Source organism: Thunnus thynnus, chromosome 8, assembly GCF_963924715.1.
Source record: "Thunnus thynnus chromosome 8, fThuThy2.1, whole genome shotgun sequence".
In the NCBI taxonomy this organism is placed as follows: Eukaryota; Metazoa; Chordata; class Actinopteri; order Scombriformes; family Scombridae; genus Thunnus; species Thunnus thynnus.
The window spans coordinates 34824568-34846562 of record NC_089524.1 but is presented as its reverse complement, the minus strand read 5'-3'; the positions used below and the strand labels follow the sequence as shown (position 1 = coordinate 34846562).

Sequence of the window (21995 nt, the reverse complement as noted above, 5' to 3'; positions counted from 1 at the left end):
ACCTCCTACCTTCTCTTGCGCCCTACAGTGCCGGATGCATAGAAGTGCACAGCCGGGTTCCAGCATGGTAAATTAGCAATGATTCTGCCAAGGTGCCAGTCACAGGAGCTTTTATTACCGAGATGTGGTGCCCACTGTCCAAGGAATAAGATTATGATGAGCAGTTTATTTCCTCTTTCTTGCTTCTGCCATCAGGTGACTGTCACAATCACGCACTCTGTGGTTGTGAAGTCACAATAAATCCAGTGTGGGCCCTAACCCTCCAGGGGATATGTGCCACAACTTTTCACTGTTCTGTTTCCCACCTATGATAGATATTAATTATACTGATGCTGGAAGTAGAATGAAGACCCATTTCCCGGTGAAAATTACACCCTGTATATTTTTGGTGGGTGTTACATGTTTCTCATGGGATGGATATGCTGCTGGCTGTGGGAATTGAGCTATGCCACCCTTCAATTTCCCCCACTCCCTCAGGCGGCCCAGCCACTGCAATGGGGAGAGGTTCCCTGAGGGAGACTTCCTCTCTGTTTGCAACCCCATCAGCATTTTTTGCAGCTCATATCAACCTCATTTCAACCTCTTCCTGCAGGATGCTACAGAGGAGGCACATTCTCCTATTTGCTGCCAGTTCCTCCATTCTGGGGCATCATTCCTTCTTCCAGTTCCACTGGGACTGGAGGAGGACACAAGGAAAAGGAGGCATCACTACAGTTTTCCTCATATGGGGACTGGTTGACTGCTATGTCGCAAGATGGCTTATCATATGCTGTAACATATGCTGATGCATTCACCTTGTGACAGGTGACTGTCTCTACCTCTATTGCCTCACCACATGAAATGCTAATTTGCCTTCTCAGAGGTTTCTCAGCGCTTTCACCTCCTTTTTCAGCTATGTGCATGTTTTTTTGTGTGTGGAAAATGCGCCTAACCCTCTCAGAGTCAGGAGTCAGGAGTTCTGCCTTACATTGACAATTAGCTATTTCTCGACCCGTCACTAAATAAAGCTAAAGCCCACATGTCTCTGGTGATTTGGTGTCATGTGTCTGGGCCTCACTCCAACCACATACTAATGCTATGATAATGCTTTTCCAGCCAAGCCTGTATTTGGTCTCATTCTCCACCTGGATTTATACGTTACTTATGCATGTATATCAGATCAACGTCTTTTCTGCATCTGCTACAGTGAGTAGAGACAGCTGCTTGGGTCAGGGTGGAGTTGGTTATTCCTCTGATCTGACTGAGGTCAACCGCTCAGCTGGTCAAGCACCTACGGGCAGCTGCACAGTGGGCTTCTAAGTGTTGATTGTGTACAAGTGGAATTGCACCAGAATAATGGCAGATGATGCAGACTTCTCATCCCTACTCAAGCCCTTAGCAGTGTCACCTTCTGGAGCGCATTTGGTTGTCTACACCAGGTGGTTCTGGTGGCACCACCTCCCCACCTCACCACATTCAGGAATGGTGCGTCATGGCTTGGTCGTTGAGAGGGAGTTGTTTGAGAAACTTGCACCTCTCATGCTCCCATGCTTGTGCCCGCTGCAGGATATACACACTTTCTTCACAGGCTGTATGAGTTTTCGCCACTATTGCGGCTGGTCATGATAGTCTCAACTGCTTCACAGCCAAGAGCCATCCGCTCATAAAAGGATTTCTCTGGGATGTTTGCAGACTGAGAACCTGCCTGCTGCCTGATTCTACAGTGGAATCTCCAGGCGGTTGCAGAAGGTCCATCAGGCCCACCTCCTGAGCCCTTGGACACACCTGAATTTTTTGTTTCTGTCAAGACAGCCCCTTTTTAGCCCTTTCCTCTGCCCAGAGAGCAGGGGATTGTTCAGCATTGCCTGTGAGTACATGCGTAGTCCTCTACTGGGTGGATGCTACCTCCTGACTGGGTGGTGAGTGCAAAGTTCTGTCGCAGGGTGTCAAGGCAGAGCCTTGGAGGGATATACCAATAGCAAAGCCCATTAGAGGGCTACGGATATACTCATAGAACTGGAGTTACATCCAGATAACTACTGTTTAAACATTGTTCAGTGAGTCAAACAGCTATATAGTTTTTTGATGTGCTTCACTGCACACGCTGTGATCTGTCGCTTTGTCTGTCTTGTTTGATTTAATTAATAAAAAATGTTTTTAAGTTTTTCCTGTACAGTTTAGCTGTGTCTGAGAAATCTTCTTGGTTTCTAACCGTTGCCTCCAGCTCTCTCTCAATGGACTCCTCTACACAAATACGAGTGAGAGCTTGGACATGTTACTTTGTCCAGAAAGCGTTCTCCACTGCTCTTTTTTTAAGTATTTGTTCTCCTACTACATATGTAAAATGGTGGTTACCATTGTTTTTTGTTGTTGTCGTCCTTATTGTGATGTGATGTCACATCTGCTTGACCAATCACAATCAACAGTACTGCAGGCAACCCCTCAAATTACCTGGAACTTACATTTAGTTTCACCTCCTGAGCAGGTGTCCAAAGTGTGGACAGAGGGAACAGCGTTGGTTTGTGAATATAGTGTCTGGCAAATTTGCCAGTTCCACAATCTGGAATACCTCTCGGGTCAGATGTTAACATATCAGCTGGGTGGAATTTGTTCTCCCACCTGCAATAGACAGACAATAAAGAAAGAGATGAGCTGGGCAGTACTCTGTCCAGTGTAAGGTAGACTCACCAACATGATATCTGTTGCCTTGGTGGTCTATTTGGTATCCTTGGGTACAACATAAAACAACCTTAAACTGAGTGGGAGTGTCTAGTGTGAGGTGAACCTATTTCAGCTGTTCAAAGATGCATCAGACAGGGTGGTCCAGTGTCTCAGTCAGGGGGATTTGATGCTGTTCTCTGTTGTAGCTCCTGTGTGATACGGGCAGATTCTTACAGAATTTGTTAAAAGTAGTGCCTCATGCAACTTTACAAGACTGATGTTGTTAACGCAAACACCCTCAGCGTACTCGGCCCCTGGGACCCCCCCTGCCAATCGCTCCTCCTTCGTTGGAGTCACCCCTCGAGACCCAGGTGGACTCTACCAAGCCCAGGTTAGTACAGCTCATTTGACATTGTCAAGCTCAATTTAGGGTGGATTCAGTTGATCCTTCAACACCCAGATTATTGGAGAGTTAAGAGAAAAAAAATCCCATTTACTTCTACAGGAGGTCAATATCTCAGCCTATGAGACTTCTGCCACAACCAAAATACAAGAGAGGTGAATAACATGTGGATGCTGTGGATGCTTAACACAAATATTTTATTATATTTTTCCCATTTTTACCATCTCAGTCAAGTCAGTCTTTGTGCTAAATTAGAATGACTGAATATGATATCATGTTGTCACTCCAGACTTTATAAGCTGCCCTCTTATTCATGTTTCATTTTCTTCAACTATGTTTATGACCTCATAAAAGTGTGCTGTCTCTTTGACACTGTAGTAGCTTTCGATAACAAGTTAGTTCTCAATGGTCTAAATACTGTGACGTTGGCAGTCTGACAAATGAAATCTAAAATCTGTCAATAAAACAGTGCTTGTCAGACAATGACCATTTATTGGCAACTTTGATCCAAAAATATCAATGTCTCAGTAGCTTAAGCTGTGAAAACCCTGTATCAGTCAGACGGCTGTAAGCTAGGTAAGTGGGTCAGTAAGTGTCAGGATGCAGAAGTAGGGTGGTAGTGAAGTAGGTGGCTACAGCAAGTATGCAGTCAAGGTGGTAGGTATACAGGCTAGTGGGTGGGTGCATTAATAGGTAATTTAGGTAATTAGAAATGTGTATGTATATACAATATACCATATGTGTTGGTAATATATGTGGTATGATATGTGTTTGATCACCATGGCAACCAAAAGTACAAGATTTGTTTGGTGTTTGTGTTGTTTTGGGAGAGAGGCTACTCTACATTACGAGGGAATGCTGATGCATATTGGATGCCGCTCCTCTGCTAAATAGACAATTGACTGTGAACTTCACTGCTCGTGTGATTAATGTGGCCTTCCTGCATTTTGCTCAAGCTTTTTTATGTTTTTCCATTTTCTGTCTGTGTGTTTTGATCGCTCACTTAGTTGGAATACATTCTATCAAACTAGTGGACTTTGGGTTAAGTAAAGTAAAGTACCTATCTTCCTACTGGGATTTACGGATTTTGGATTATTCACCGTAAAGTGCTTCCTACCTTCTTTACTGGGATTTGTGGAATTTTGGATTATTCAACATATTTAACCTCCTCATCTCACTCGGTTCCATGTCAACCAATATTGTAATTGTTGGTGATATGAATATACATGTCGACAAACCCTCCTGTCATTTTGCAGTGGAGTTCCTGAGTCTGATTGAGTGTCTTGGCCTGAAGCAGAATGTTGATGTCTCTACTCATACCGGGGGGCACACACTTGACCTGGTCATCACTGACTCCGTTCCCCACCTATGATCTGGGTGTGTCTGGCCACAAGGTGGTCTCAATGGATTTGACATTCCTGTCACCCGCGACTAAACCTAAGCTTCAGATGCTTTTTCCGATCTAGAAAAGCACTGACCCAGCCATCATGACTATGGACCTCCAGCACATCACCTGCCCACCTTCTGCATCAGTGGATGAACTAGTGGCATTCTACAGTAATTCTCTGAGCTGTGTCTTTGATCTTCATGTCCCTGTCAAGATGCGTGGGGTCAATTTTTCACACTCTGCTCCCTGGTTCACTCATGACCTGCGGAAAATAAAAAGAACTGAACGTGTCATGGAATGACACTTCAGATGATTTGGCCTCACTGTCCATAAACTGCCCTTCCGTGAACACAGTGAGTCACTGTAGCATCCAGTCTGCCCTCGGTCCAACATGAGAGGAAAAAGAAGTAGCGCTGCCCAGAGCCACTGGCAGAAAATGAAAGATGCTGTAATTTTCACTGTAGGACTGTCAATATGTCACTATATTAAGTTTTAATATTTTTTTATGCGAGAAAGTAAACATTTAGATTCCTAACATGTGATCAGTTTATCCAAATAACGCCTATTTGAAATGTTGCGTCAACGTTGTTGTAGACGCAACTGCTGCAGCAGCCACTGGCTGGGGAGATGGCAGGCCATCTTAGCTGCATGATCTAATGAACTGATGTCTGCAGCTCTTTGGTAATTTACCACTGGCTCTAATGTCTCTATAGCATTTAGATATCTTTATGATGCCATAGCACAAATTCACTGTAAACAGTAAGCTTTACTCTATATTCAGTGAGTGATAATGGTGGTGGGGTGATGTGTTAGGGATGGGGGGTACTGTGCTTTCTGGTGATATGCTGCCCCCTATTTGAGTGGATCAGGTGGCCAAGTATTGGGCCTTTTAAGATGCTCAATCATAGTTCTACTCCAACCTAAGTAATAACAATGCTGGCAACCCTAAGCATCTTTTTTTTCACCATAAATCATCTCCTGAAGCCGCAATCATCTTCCCCAGTTGAGGCTACAGAAGAGCGATGTAACAGCTTCATTGACTTTTTCATAGCCACAGTCAACAACATCCACTCTCTGATGTCCAGCTCTTCCTCTCTGCCTCCTCTTGTCATCGACCCTCTGTCTGGGAGCTCGCTATCTCTACTTCATTTTACTGGTGTCAGGTAGAGCCACATTGAGGAAATCCTAAGGGAGATGAAACAGTACTTGTGCCCTGGACCCCATTCCTACAGATCTACTCAAATCATACATTCCCATTCTCAGCCCTCTGATCACCCAAACTGTCAACCTCTCCCTTCAAACTGGTAGTGTTCCATCTGCCCTCAAGGTCGCAGTCATCCACCCTTCCTCAAGAAGCCCACCTTGCACCCAAAAATTCTTGCCAACTAAAGACCTATCTCCAACCACCCTTTTCTGTCCAAGATGTTGGACAAGGTGGTTGCTTGTTTTTGTATGTGCTTCAGTGTTTCCCCTAAATGCTTTCAACAGTGGCGCAGTGCCACTGCTAAATGAGGAATGCCACTGCTGAAATTTCACATCGTAGTTACAAAATAATCACGACAAACACAAACCACACGCTCTTTGTCCGCTCCGAGCTGCTGATGTCATCTAGTGGGGAGAGAATGGAATGTTTGATTTTCCTTCTCTCTCCTCTGCTCTCTGTATGTCTGTTTGACAGAGGGCGGGGCTGAGCTACATACATGCAGAGCAGAAAGGCCATAGTGAATAGGATGAAGCTCTGCATTCACACCAAATCCAGCAATGCGGCACCTTCCTGCAGGGTTGTGTGGAGGTGTTGGCGTGTTTATTTGTGCTTTATATTGTAACTGCCATGAAACAATGAGAAAATGTTTTATTTCTCTGATTCACTGCTTTGTTCTCACTACCATCACTCCCTCTCTTCATTCTCTAGCTCACTTGACCACAGCGCCCTCTCTCTCTCTCTCTCTCTCTCTCTTTCTCTCTCTCTTGCTGGTGCTCTCAGCTCGCTCTGGTGTCATTGGGCCAGGGAGGAGGGGCCAACTTTAAATGTTGTGTTTACAGACAGCAACTGACAATTCCTACATAGTATGCCTTTAAACACAACAACCTATTAAAAAAATTTCAGTCAGATTTTCGTGCAGCACACAACAGATGGCAACTGATGCAGGGTCCCCTTCTCTCCTGATTCTCCTTGACTTGAGTGCTGCATTTGACACTGTGGATCACACTATCCTCTTAGAGCGCCTCACATTGGACTGTCAGACTCTGCACTTAAGTGGTGTTCCGCAACGATAAGTTAGTCATCAGCACAAATGGGAAGTCTTTGCATTGCTATGCTGATGATACCCCGCTGTACATCAAAATTGCCCCAAGCCCTTCTGCAGCCATGTCATGTGCCTCATCTCATCTTTTACGGTCAGGACATCTCCCTTTTCTCCTCAGTCACTAATCAGGGTGTTAGGTTTGACCCTCAGCTGACGACCATATAAGACATCGGTGCAAAACCTCTTTCTACCATCTCAAAAACACCTCCAAACTCTGCCCTTCTCTAACCCCGTCAGATGCAGAGAAACTTGTCCATGCCTTTATCTCCTCAAGACTGGACTACTGAAATGGGATCACAGGGATCCCTGGCAGGAGCATCCAGAAACTCCTGTACATTCAGAGCAGCGCTGCCAAGATCCTGATGAGAGTGCGAAAATACAAACATATAACACCAGTTCTGTTTTCAGTGCACTGGCTCCCTGTCTCCTTCAGGATTGACTACAAAGTCCTGGTACTCGCATACAAATCCATCAACAGACATGCGCTTCCCTACCTACATGAACTGATTATACTACAAACCTCCACCTGCACCCTTGGATCTGCTAGCAGGTTGCTCATCCAGGCACCCAGTACCAAGCTCCGCACCATGGGAGTCGATCCTTCTCTGCTGCACCACACTTGTGGAACAGCCTTCCTAACCATCTGAGGGGAGCACAGACCCTAGTGTCTTTTAAAAAAGGCCAAAAAACCTTTCTATTCAAGAAGGCTTTTTCATCTTAACTCCTATTACTCTTTTCTTTATGTTGTGTGTTCTATGTTATCTATACTGGAGCACTTTGAGTTTCACTATGAATGAAAAGTGTTGTACAAATTAAACTTATTATTATTATTATTATTGTTATTATTATTATTATTATTATTATTATTATTATTAAAGAGTAACATTTGGCCTTCTGTGTTAGACTGCAGTTTGCATTGTGTCGTGTCTGCTGCATTGCAGTGCCTCTGCTTCAGAAACACCTCAGCCAATACTGCTGAGCCAGGAATCCTCTCTCACTCTCTCTCTCTGTCTCTCCCTCTCTCTGTGTAATTCTAAAGTTTGTCACAACTAAATGCATGGTGAGCAAATTTCTTCTATGGTTAGTAATGACAACTAGGTTGTTATGGATATTTTAAGGTTGATGAAACTTGGTCACAGTTTCAATTTATGTTAGTTTTGATTTGTGAAATGAGTCAAAATTAACAGAAGAGGAAATTATGTTGCAAATCAGAGCCTGCATGTTGCAGATTTAGTGAAACTGGCCCCTGAATCAAAAAAAACTACAGAGCAGCTTCACTGTGCTCAGTCCAACACAAAAACAAATGCAGAATGCTGACAGAGTATCAGTGCTTGCAGTTTCATTGCATGTCACGGTGTGTCATGGTGTGTCTAATAAAATCTATAGTCTAATCTAAGCAATCTGTGTCAGACTGTACAATTTCCGTTTTGAGGCATGGGAGACTGTCACAATGAAGGCCTTTTGGATGGTACTGTATCAGAAAGATGTAAATAGTATGCAAGCAGGGACATGTAATTAACTCACATAATCCATCTGTGCTGCTCTCATGTTTTGAAAATGCAGCAAAACTAGCTTTGGCCATAACACTTTTTGTATTTATTCAGAGATTTAACCACCTTTCTCTTGTCAACTTCCATCCCACAACCCAAAGTCACACATTATACAAGGGGCCTTAAATGCCCAGAATTTTTAGCTCAAATGTGAAAATGTCCAGACAGGACACACTTCTTGCACAGAGGAAAATGACTGAAGCTCATTTTTAAATTTGATTTATTACTGACATGATTTAATTGGTGCCCACATGGCGTACTACAGTCTGGATTTAGGGGTAAACATCACAAGCACAGGAATTAGTTGTAAAAAATTTGTTATTTGTCATCACAGAGACAGTGTGTGATGACACCAGGGAGCTTGCCAAACCTAATGATAGAGTGCCCAACTCACCACTGTAAATAGTCAGGTGTGGATGAAGCTGCAGCCTTATTGCTGATAGGCTGACTGGAGAATTCAGTTTATTATTGATATTGACTGAAGATAAATGTGTTCTGTGCATAAATGTACTATGTACTACTGTTAGAAATCATAAAAGATATTTGTACATCATTAACACCTCAAATAATATGAAAATCTTAATAAAAGATACTTAATCTTTATAATTACTTACTTCAATTTATGTATAATAATATGTATAAAAGAGCATTAATTAAGAGATTTTACACATGTACATTTCCTTTGATGGACCCTGATATAAGGTTAAAGTTTTCTTATATACATTTATGAATAACAACAAATTTACAGTGTTTATAAAGCTGTTTAGACATGTTTTGTTTTTTTTACCAAGATTGTCACAAAAAGTATGATTTGAAAATCTTGTACTTAAGTGTGAGTGAAATGCAGGCTTGTGTAACCTTTCAAAGTGTTAACTGTGTGTTTCTCTGTGTTGCAGTCTTGGTATCTGGGCAACTGAGTGAACTCTGGAGAAAGGGTGATTGTCATGGCAGTTCTGTCCTGGAGGAAAGGAAACAATGTTGTCAAGACATTGCCAGAGAAAAAATATATTCAGCTTTGTAGAAGCATAACGTGTGGTCATACCTATATATAAATATATAGTGAAATATATTTATATATGTGTATGTACCCAGAAGAGACAGCCTTGATGGAAGTAGGATGCTTCTCTCACTCAGCCATTTTGCAGCCCCAGAATGAACTATGCTATATGACACTAAATGGCCACTAACGTGAGCTGTGATTTTCAAGTGAAAGCAGTGGATTGATGCAGATGTCTGGTTGGCCCAGATGAGCTGCAGACCAGACCCAGTTCTCAACCCACCAGATCCTAAGAAGCTTGTAACCTAACTGTGTCCCCAGGATGAGGCCTATTTCCCCGGGACGGATGTCAGCCTTTGCCTCTCTACCCTGAGTCTCCACACTAAATCCAGTATAAGGCCTCCTCCCTGGGACGGACATAGACCTCATCCCCCCTCAAAACCCAGAATGCCCCTCTCCGCTGCAGGTGCTGCTTATTATATATGCAAATAAGCCTCCCTTATTTTCTGAACGACAAGAAAGAGAGATCCTATTGTTAATATGTAATGTTTCTTTGCACTTTTTAATATGTTATTGATACGCCTGAAGAAAATGAAGAGTTGAAACAGTGCATTTTTTCTCTCTTCCAACCAAAAGACCGAGGATTTGTCTTTTTTATTGACAATCATCAGCCTGAAACCATTAAGTTGCTTTGAGAGGCTCATGTTTCTAAGACTGTTTGATTGTGCTTTTTTATCAGACAACAATGAGTAATTGTGGAATATAAGAGCTATATTCATGCCTTCTCCAACACAACACACAATCACAATGCTACAGTCAGACGCACAACCCTTGGCCGTTTGGAAGAAACATGCCGCTGCCACAGGGAAACAGCTCAGCAGAACTGAGAAAAAGCAAAGACACATTTAAACCAGGGTCATGTGGCAGCACAGCCAGCAGTAAACAGGCTGCTGGGGCTGACTGGGCTCAATGTGTTTGAAACTGTAGCATGGTGTGGAGTGTGTGTGTGTGTGTGTCTGTGTGTGTGTGTGTGTGTGTGCGTGGTCCAGGTATTCCTCACATTATAGAGACGTAAATCTGTTTACACAGTCAAGTTGTGGGGACTCGCCTCCCTTATGGGGACTAAAAGCAAGTCCCCTTAACGTGAATTATTAATTTTAGGGTGAAGACTTGGTTTTAAAGTTAAGGTTATGGTTATGTTAAGGTTAGGGTAAGGGTAAGGCATGTGGTGGTTATGGTTAAGGTTAGGATACGTCACCAGGAAATGAATGTAAGTCAATGTAATGTCCTCTGAAGTGATGGAAACACAAGTAAGCATGTAAGTGTGTGTGTGTTTGTGTGTGTGTGTCAGAATGTGAATATGGTTCCTGCATTTCAACACTCATCCCTGCTCTGTTTTGAGGAGATGTTACATAGATTTTGTTTGTGTCTCAGAGAACACAGTGACAGGGTTTGTACTTGTATGTAGGTTGACGCTTAGAAAGAGATATAGCAGGCATTGCACTATGATTAAGTTGAAATTCCTTTTTGAGAAAGGTGCGATGGCGTGGCGTGTTACCAAGCAGTGTGTTTTCCTTGAAGTTGTTGATGGTTATGACAGCAGATCACACACAAACTGACCTATAATGAGCACAAAATCCAGGTTTCTTTGTCCAGCTTGTGAATTAATGTTGGTCCAAAAGGTCCCTAAGAGGTTCTGCACTGTGTAGCTCATGACCTCAACCTGCACAATTTGTGGAGGAACAGTTGCAGTAGGTTTGGGTTCAGGTTCAAGCAAAGATGAGCTGGAGGTCAGCCACAGTGCTAGGGTTGGTTTCAGGTCAAGTCTTGATCCTTTACCACAGGCAACAAGCACCAAATCAAATATTTACAGTAAAACCAGAGTTTGTAGGCCATGAGCTTGCTTTTCTGTGTCCAACCATGACACAAGATTAGCATAGTGCTTTAGTGAGACAAAGCAATATTCTGTTATGACTGGCTTCTCAAAGCTCCAATTAGTCAATAATCTTTTTAAAGGCATTTAATAGCTTAAAATCTTACATGTAGCATTTGAACTGCAATTTGACAAATTTAGCATGTAATAGAATCCAAACATCCCTATCTGCAGTGACATCTCATAACCACATGTTCAAAGAAGTTACATAGAGTGAGATGTCAGTTCAAGGGATAGCAGCAACTCAGTCTCTGTACGTGTTGTTGTCAAAGATCTGAATGCAGAAGCAGAATAACCAGAATCAAATGATAAAACATATCACCATTAATATTTGTATGTAAAATTCAAGCAAACTCCAAATACAACAGTAGCAGGCAGAACATTTGCACCCTGGCCTTCTGATAATTTGTAAATCATTTCTTCGGGGATGAAAACAGATTTTTAGGTACTAATATTTTATATCTAGTGCCATGTTTTAATCTCTAAGGCTTTGCAACTATAAAGCAGTTTATTGAAGTTTGTTGACTGGTTGTATTTAGCTAAAGGATGGGTGTTTCTGTGTTGAGTTGCAATCAGATTGAATGATGAATTTTTGTCCTGCATTATTCACAGGAATTTGACGGGTGGAGTTTCTGCAGCCTGCAGATGTTACTCCATGAATCAATCCCATAGCGTTCCCTATATCCACTATTTACACAGACAGCGGTGACCGCTGTACGCAGCCTGAACAACATACCTATGTCCTGTTAAAAACAAGAATATTTTTCTCCATGGTCAGTGAAAATAGTGGATGCATGCGTTGGTTTAGCCCCAGGAAAACATGTTATCATTCCAGGCAAAAGCAAGTTTGACATGCATCCATCTCAAACAAACCTTTGAAGATGCATCCCACTGCAGTAAGAGATCATGTGATATTTCCCCTTAAAGATTCACAAAGTAAAATTCAGAGTGCTGAGGTCACAAAAGGGGCTACTCAAACAGCAAGTGTACTGACTGTACAGGACCTTGCTAGCTTGCAACGTACGCACGAGCATGTGTGTGGAGAATACAGTAGCTGTATGTGTTTGTATGACAGCTCATACTTGGAACTCACCAGGAACACCAGTTCTGTCTGATCATTTCCTCTAGTTTTTCTCTTTTTTCCTCTTGTCTCTATACGTTTATAAATGTTTGTGTCAAACAATGTTGGAGTAAGTGTGATTTTTTTTTTTTTTTTGCTGAAGGTGAAGCATTGAATTTGCGTCTTCTTGGCCCACTTGCATATTCCTAATGACTCTGTACGCAGTCAGACTGTCTTAAATTTGCTTTTCGTTCAGTCTGAACACAGATGTCCGTGTCTTTTCCGTTTGCTTTCCCAGGGATTGGGGTTAAATTTGATTGAAGTCAGTGCCTGCTAGGGGTTCAGATTTTGCGCTGAAGGTGCTGATATGAACTGGGTTTTTGTAGGGCAAGGTTTAAGGTTTGGTTAAAATTGGCTTAAAGCTGATGTATACTGCATGGTGCTGTTCTGGTCGCTGTGCTGACCTGAAGAATGCATGGCTGAAACTGATGATACCTCTATCCTGCTCTTCCTCTTCCTTCCCAACTCCCCCTCCCCTTCCTCCCTCTGTACCAGTGGATGGAAGGGCTATCTTTTTCTTTGAATTTTAATAATAGCCCTGTTGTTAAACTTCTATTTTGCACGATATTTCATAAAACACATTATGTGCCTTGCCTTTAGTTAAAGAACAATAATACATTATGGAAAAGTGATCCTACTTTTTATGGTACAGCTGGTAATGCTTAAAAAATACAAAAAAAGCTGCATGTGTGATTTCTTGACTTTAATCAGTGTAGCAGGTACACAGTTCTAGGTTAAACACTGACGGTGTGTTAGCTGGCAGTTGAGATACTAGCTTGAGTGTAAGCTCAAATAAAGCTTTCATTAGCTTCAGTAGAGGTTGGGACAGTGCTTATCCTCTACTCCCATCCATCTGAATCTGAAAATGGCAAAACCGCTGGTTTTGAAAGTAAAGTCTGGTGGTAAGTCCTGCCTAAATGTTCACATACGAACAAAAGCCATTTTCAGAGATGCTGTGCAGCTCTGTATACATCCTCTTTTAATATCAAGTATTGAATACATGCAAACACATTTAATAGTGTTTTTTGCAGAAAGAAAGTCCTAGACTTTGTTTAAATATTTTGTCAGGCATTTAGCCAAAATGGCCAAGCCCCTCAACACCATCTAATGGAAACATGTTGCGAATGTTCAGGTTTGGGCTTCAAGGCTCTGCAGCTCTGTGATTGGCCATTAGAAGACCGTCCATTTCCCTGTATGATGAATTTGACCACATGACTAATCATGTGACCAGATATTACAAAATGCCATAGGTGAGTTTTAGTTTTATATGGATGCATGCACTTAACACTATTCTTACTCTACTTGGCTTTTAGATTATTTTTAGTTATTTTTTGAGTTGTTATTATAATGTTGCTTGTAGGATTATAGGTTTAAACACAGCATTGTGTATAAAAATATGTACAACATGGACTTATCAGTTATAAAAAAGAATGTATAGAATGTTAAAGTGTTTGTGTATTTTAGTTTGGCTCTCTTAAGCTGGTGGCCAAGCCGCAGAGCAAGGGACCCATGAAATGGGAAAAGTGTGCGTGAGCTGGTTGCAAAGTTTAGCCATGTGAGGGATGATGAATGATGATGGGTGAAAATGGTAGTGGGACAGAGACAATCCTGGAAGTCAAGTTAAATTAGGGTGAACTAGAATGCACTCTAGAATGCAGAGTGCATACCTCTGCCAAGGCTGCACAATTGTTAAAATTGGTTATTTTAATAACAGACAGTGTTTAGAAAAATCTGTGACTGGATCTGAACCAAAATACACAGTGATAGACACTGATGTCACACTGATTGGCTGTTGGTAGCCATGTTTTTAAACTAAATCCTGTCATGAAATATTTCAATTACACACAAGTAACACTCCATTTCATTTTGCTGTAGCACTACCAATATGGAAAATACATTTTTATAAGTGGATAGATTTACAAAGTTTATTTGTAACTGCGCAATGTGTTCAATGTCAGTTTATGTCATAGGCCATACACATAAATAATTTGTGAGTGTATGAAGTGGTATGGCATATCAAAAAGCAAATGAATAGCCCATCCAAATGTCTCGTAGAAAATTTGGTGAAAATGGGATGAAATATGTAGTGGGATTGGGAAAAAAATTAATAAATGGCAGAATATCTAGTTAGCATGATGCTCCACCAGTTAACAAAAAGAGCAGTCTCTGTCTGCCTCAAAACACATATTTTCCTCCGGTAATGATGATGACTCACCACGTGATCAGAGCTGATAGAAAGTCCACTAGGATCCCTCAGGTATAAAACATACTGACACACAAACCTGAGGCCTATAGCAATATAATGCGACTCGACCAGACCTGATCAGACTAAATTTAGTTTGGACCTGGCTGGTTCAGGTCTTGTCAGGTCTTGGATATTAGCCACTCAGTGGACCCATGAAGACTTCTAGTTAGGAGTTCTGTCTGAAATTATGAGACAAAGTGAAAAGTGCTGTGTAAATGACCACAGGATGGTGCTATTGCTCCAGATACTACCTGAAACGAACACTTGTTCCTTTCCACCAACTTGTATTGAAATATATCTGGTAGTGCAGGATGAAGAACAGAAGCTGCTTGGTGGAGATTATACTACAGAGCTTCATGTCTATTGAAGAGCAACAGCAGCTTGATGTGAAGTTAATATTAGTGCTGATTGTGATTGTTCACTTTGAAAGCATATGACTTGATTCACGGATACCAGACCAAATTGTAATTTGGATTTAATGTTTGTACTTCTGCTTTCGATCAAATATGTTTTGTCTGTCCTTAATAATATCACCATGGGGATACAAGACTATATTTATATATCAGCAACACCAAGTATGAAGATGGATTGTGGTATTCACATGGCTGTCACTTAAAATTGCAAGGTGAAGGATATCTGTGAAATGATAAAAAGATGAAGCAAAGTGTTAACCTATGATGGGACTCACTGTGGTTCACTGAGTTGTGATGTGTTTGTGATTAGGTGCTGATTGCCTATTAGCAAATGCACTCCAGGAACGAAAGGGAGAACTTCTGGGCCCACAGACAGAAACAGATCATTCATAGATTAAAATGTCAGACTGCAGTCTGTACATAACCAATAAGAAAACAACTTAAGTCTCTCTAGTTTGATTGCCCCAATTAAAATTTTAAGGGGCAGACACAATAACACCAAAAAGCACTGATTAATATTGCCATATATTTAAATCACCTCTCTTACACAGCTGAAAAAAACTGTAAGCCATACAAATGTTAGGTATATTGTAGGGCCCATGTAGTGGATAATAGGATTCAAATTGAGTGGCTTTGTGGTTGTTGTGTGTCCCCCAGCTGATGACCAAGATTACTGTGTGCATTGTACTTTGGGAACTTTATTACTGCTTCATATTGTCTATTAGTGGCTCTACCTGTGGCCAAGATGGAAAAACTGATTTAAATTGTAAACCTACATCTGGAGATGATCTATGCACTATTTAAAGGCATAAAAGCAGTATATTGTCATCATTTGGTCATATTCTGCATGTATTCCTCCTGGCTGTCAGGAGAGGTTTGACTCTGTGTTGAAGCAGGTTAGAAGGTATGAATCATCTTCTATTCCCCTCTACTTTCTCTGTATCACTGACTAGCAATCTGACAAAGAAAATATAGAAAGAGAGCCAAATAGCTTCCCTACATAACACCAGCCAATTAAGTAGAAGACTAATGTTATGTGTACTGAAATGTGTCAGCTGTCCTGGCTCAGTTGAAAGGGTTTTAAGCTTGTGCAGTGTGATGTCTCCTCATCCCATTCTACAAAATGTACTACATAGAGACATTTGATTATTATAAATAAAATACTACCACCAAAGCCAAAATGCAACAAGACATACACTATGCCTATGTCTCTGTGACCGAAAAAGTGAAAAGAGAAAGAAAAAAAACATGGTAACCTCTCGGTGTGTTCATTACAAAACTTGGAGAGAAATTGCTCCACATAAGTTCAGCCTCTCATCCAACCGCTGTCCTCTCCTCGGGTCAAAGAAAGTTGGCATGCAAACTAATCACTTAATACTCTATTCAAATAAACCAGCAGGTCAACAGTATGGAAAGTGAAAAATAAAAGTGAAAAAACAAAAATCTCAACAAGCAGTGCCTGTCATTTTAAGGCTAGTTTGTATTCAGTTGTATTCAAACACTATATGGTGGTGTGGCACACTTTAGCCCAGGGGTTGGTGCTCAGTATTGAGAACATTACCATCTCTGACCAGTAGGGATGGGCTGTGCAGGTCATGAGGTGACAAGCCATAAACAACCCAAAGAGTTGAAGAAAATCTAGAGGAAACACTGACAGACTGTCTTTATCTGCATTTTGTGTCTAATTTAAGTTAAAAAAATAGTTCAGCTAATATATGTGATTTGTGATACCACTCTACAAAGAGGTACAAAAACTGTAAGTAGTTACCAGTAACAAGTATTTCCTGAATAGCCATTTGAGCATTAGCAGTAATGATCCAGTGTCATAGTGATAAGTTCCTTTATCTGATCCATCTTTAACTCAACATACTGACCTCATTTTCGCCTTTTCCACAGAAGACATTTTGACATGTCACAGTAGAAAAAGTACAGGTGTAAATAACGAAAAGAAGGATGGCTGAATTCCATTTAGCTGCTTAAGTTTTAGGGTCCTTGTATTGTGCATGCTGGATTGCTGTCACACTGTCACATCCTACTGGGACATTTGAATAGAACAGAGCCTTTGTTAATGATGAGTGGCTGTGGCTCAGGAGGTAGAGCGGGACGTCCACAAGTTGGAAGATCAGTGGTTCAATTCCCGGCTCCTTCAGTCTGCATGTCGAAGTGTCCTTGGGCAAGATACTGAACCCCCAATTGCTTCTGGGCTGTGCCATCAGTGGATGAATGTATGTGGATGGTTAGTTCCCTCTGATGGGCAGGTTGGGACCTTGTATGGTAGCCCCTGTACCCATTCAGCGTATGAATGTGTGTGTGAATGAGTGAATGTGGCTTGTAGAGTAAAAGCGCTTTGAGTGTACAGAATACTAGAAAGGCGCTATACAAGTACAGTCCATTTACCATTTACCATACTATTAACATCTGTGCTTTTCCTACCATGACAAGTCAAAATATCTGCTGATTCAATCAGCAACTCTAAATCAGGTTCTAAATGGGACATAACATATAACTGATCATTACATCCTTATTACATCTATATCAATTACTATAGTAATTTTAATATAATAATATTGTTTAATAAATGATTGCATCATACTGAGTTGTTGCTTGGAATGCATTGTTACCTGATCATTCATTTACCATTAATTACCATATTTGTAAGTTATTACTTATTTTGTGAGAAGGCAACATTGGATCATGAACCCCATTCCTCCTTTCGTTACTTTTGCTATGTTGAACAGCTATCAATATGGTGAGAACTACGCCTTTAGCCACCTTCCACAGATGGAATGAAAAGAATACAGTCCACATGGTCAGGAGGTGTCACTGTTATTATGTTCCCCAGGCGCATGTTTTCACTGTGCCACTGTTGTATGTAACGTATAGCATAAATGTTGGCAGTCAAAGCATTAGAGCAGTAAGATGACTGAGGTTATCTGAGCTTGTGCTCAGTGAATGGTGCTTTGAGGAAATTATTTGTTCTTAGTATAGGTCAATTGTATTATATTCAGTGCTCGTTTACATTAATACTCACTTCCATATAAGCAAATAAGTATTTGCCAGATAATTATTAAATAATAATGTGTACTAAGTTACGTCTCAGTATCATGCACAAAATAACTTTAGGGACACATGAATAGAGACTAATATGTACATAATAAGATGCGGTGTTTAGTTATTGATTATGTACTATTTAGCGTTTGATTTATTCATTTAAGTAAGTAGGCTATCTATAGGAACAAATCATTACATACTGGTTCATTAACATATCTGGCACTTTTTTATTATGTATTTTACGATCCGTTACTTATTCAGGAGCTATTAGTTCATGACGGATTAATTAGCTGCTTACTTTTGTGGAAATATGCGTTTCTATAAAAGTACATTGTCAAAGATTTATTGACTACATGTCGGTATTCATTGGGATAGATTTTGGTCTTAGGTTCCCTCTAGATTTTTCTTTTCTCTGTGGTACAAACCAAGTGCTGTTCTGACAACTGTTAGCACTGTTAGCAGAGAATAACCATTGATATACACTGTTAGCATGTGCTAAGTGCCAACAATGCAAACAATGTTTCTGAATAAGATGCACCATATCGGAATCATAACTGCTTTGTGATTGTGATTGCCAGGTTATGGTTAGTGTTGTAAGCAGTTATAACTGTAACTGAACAGTTGTACTTGCTGGAGGCAATTCCTGTTTGTTAGCAGCTGCAGACAGATGCTGCATGAGGAACAAATGGACTGTTGGATATCTAAACAATACATTTTTGGGAAGGTTTTTGGGGGATGTTTTCATAGAGGGCTCTTTTCTATAAACTATTATTGTGATTCAACACTCTACCCTACAGCTGCTGTTGCCTGAAAAAGTCCAATATGTGTTTCTTTTGCTGTTTCTTACTTGAATTGAAGGTTTCAATTGTTATTTTCAATGTCCCTGCAAAACCCTTTCTGTAATAGAGACTCACAGCAAAACCTTTTTTTAGTTACTGAATTGAGATTTTGTAGAGCTACAATGTATGCTGTGAAAGTGATGCCATATTGATTCCTTTCTGTATCTGTGGGTACATTGCTTCTGCATACTGTTTACTCCATGTGCTGAGGACACTTTGTAATGAACGGAAGAGTTGTTTGCCAGAGAACATTTTAAGGCTGTGTCATATTTTAAGGATTTTTTTCTTATAATTTTTCAGATATTATATTAAAGGACTGCTCTGCTTGCTTCCAGATATGTATCCCTTACATCAGAGAGAGCATAGGCATGAACAGCTTTCATCAGTTATTGCATGACTACAGTCCACACAGACCACAGTCCTTTTCACATTAAACGTACATTAGGGCATTATATAGTTCAGTTAGTGGTGGGATAACAACACTAAATTCTTGGTAATCAAAGGTGCATGATGAAGTCCCCCAATGCCTGAAAATAATAGACAAGGTGTAGGTAAAGCAGAGTGGCGTCCCCTCTCATGTGTCTATTATTTTCTATTGGAACCCCTCAGAGTGCATGGTCACTTCCCAAAGAACACATTAAAGAAAAGCTAAAAATCATCCAGTATTTAATTTAACCAATACTGAGAGTATCCAGGTTTAACTGCCAAATAAAGCATTAGTCCAGCACATATCATCAGTGCTGTTGCTATGGTTACTCAGTCTAATAAGGCCAGGCCACCAGAATTATCTTGTCTAATTTGACTAACTTGTCCTGACAGCCAATCAGAAACAAGCAATACTGCACAACTTGGTATCCCAATATGAGAAAATAATAGATGAGGTGGAGGCATGTTTTGTCTCTTCCTGAATGCATTATATTCCAGATTGGGAGAGTTTAGAGTGCATCATGGTTCTTGAACCATAGCTACTTACTATTTGTAATAAAAAATAAAAAATAATAAAAAAAAAGAGCTGGAGTGCTGACATTAACCCTGACCTGAGAGTTTCTCTGTGGAAAGGGCTGCTGCTCTGGACTGGATGTAGTTTTTTAGCAGCTTTAGAGTGAGCTTTAAGTACTTTTTCTTTTGGATGTTTTTCAGCAGAAACAAACATCAATAATCAACCTTTATTTATATAATGTAAACTGTTCCTCTAAGGCTGCATTTAGACAAGGACAGGAAATGATGTCAAAACTGTGGCATAGTTATGTATTCTCATGGCCATATAAACTGAAGTCATGGACTGTCAATTGTCTGTTCAGATGTTGGACTTTCTGTTCCTGTTTGAATGTATCATAGTTTGAGTGACAGCTGTCTCAGTCTGTGTTTCTGACCTGATGTTTTTCATCTGCTGTGGGGGATATTAACTTCTTTGAAAATATGTCATTATAACCATATTTAGCCATTGCTTTCAGCAAATGCTGATGGATTCATTATTGGAAATGAGTATGTTTCCCTATGCAAAAATATACCATTAATAAACAAGCTATACCACAACTCAGCCAACAGGTGTACTGTTTGTTTATTTCATTCATATCTGATTGTATCACATTGACCCTGTAGCCTTGCCTGCACTCTTTGCAGGCATTCAGACAGCTGTGTGTTAAAACAACACAGGGGGCTGCGTTGGTGAGGGTGTACTAGTGAGACATGGAATGCAGGAAGGACGGTTTGAGTAACAGATCTGTGAGTTTGAAGGCTTATCAGATGCCAAAATACTGCACAATGGTTTATTATACTAAGAGAAAGAATTTACAACTCTGGATAGTTATGACAGAGACAATCATTTTATCCTTTCTCACGACAATCATGATAGCGCAGAATACAAAGTAATCCACCATGAATGTGCACTTGCATGTATGTGATTGGCCACCACAGCACCTTGCTGGAGAACATCAAAAGTCATCCAGCAATTGGCAACCCAAAGGCAGCTTAAAGGTAAGTTAGGTCAGGGCTAGAGAATGGTGTCACATCATGGGGCCTCAGTAGATTCATGACAGCACAGCCTGATACCCACTGTAGGGCCTAATGATAGGTCAGAACATCATTTAATGTGAATGCCAGGGGGTCAAAACATCTACAGTAGCAGTGATGAAACTTCTGGAAGACATTGTCATCATCTGATGCCCATAGCACACAATGTCACGTCATACAGACAGAGGTAGTAGTCAAGTTACAGTAGCTGGAATGTGTCAATCTGAGAACCAATGTGATAAAACTACTGCATTTCTGAATGGACCTGCGTGATTTCTGGGAAATAGGACTGTGGCATGTCCAGCAGTCAGTAATGTGACATGAAGACACCTGAGCTAGTAAGTGGACCTTTTTCATTATTTTGTTGCATATACTGTTCCCAAAAAATGAGCCTCCATGATCAATAACATCTAGCCTCAGTGGAAAAGGGAGAAGCTCTACCATCTTCCTGTGGTTATGATAAACTTGTTGGGAAGCCAACTGCTTCACCACCAAACTACGTGCACAATAACATAAACAACCAACTGTCAGAAAAAAAGCTGATTATTTAAATAACCTGGAATTAGGAATGTGGTGAGACATGTAATAATGGGACACTCCATTGTCTAGCCAGTTTGAGAGAGCCCCCTCTCTAGCTCTATGGACCTCTCATTCAGGAAATACTGATTGTGTCCTTGTTTTGATATATAACTCCATGGAGAAATAATACCAGTTGTGTCTGATATGAGGCTTATAATTTACAACTTTGTGGACTACTGTTATTGGCCTGCTAGCCATGCTAGTTCCCACAGTATATACTTACAACCCTGCCCCCTCTATTTCCTGTCGTGCCTATTCATGCCAGTAAATTGCACCAGGTGAATGTCATCTGACCACACCTTTCAGGATGTTGCAATGCAGAAACTTCAAAATAAAAGGGCACAATAATATGTTACAAACACAAACCTGCTCAATTTCACTGAAAGATTGTGTGACAAAATACATTTTTAGATTCAAAATACTTAGGTTCTGTATGTGACAATTTCCAAAAATCCTGAACCTGTTGAAAATGCTACAATAATTAAGTCCCGGAAATGTAAACATCTCAATAAGATTCAA

At 40.7% G+C, this 21995-nt stretch overlaps 1 protein-coding gene across 5 annotated transcripts in view; it reads left to right on the top strand.

Moving 5' to 3' along the window:
* nfic (nuclear factor I/C) overlaps positions 1-20424 on the top strand; it is a 66204-nt gene extending 45780 nt beyond the window's left edge. For 3 of the 5 annotated variants that reach the window (XM_067598051.1, XM_067598053.1, XM_067598056.1), the window contains exon 12: positions 9183-20424. In XM_067598051.1, the coding sequence (XP_067454152.1) occupies positions 9183-9307 (125 nt within the window). In that variant the 3' untranslated portion in view covers positions 9308-20424. Of the gene's footprint in view, positions 1-2942; positions 3032-9182 lie in introns of all 5 variants that reach the window. The other 2 variants (XM_067598054.1, XM_067598055.1) reach the window with 1 other exon arrangement.
* Positions 20425-21995: the final 1571 nt, after the last annotated feature.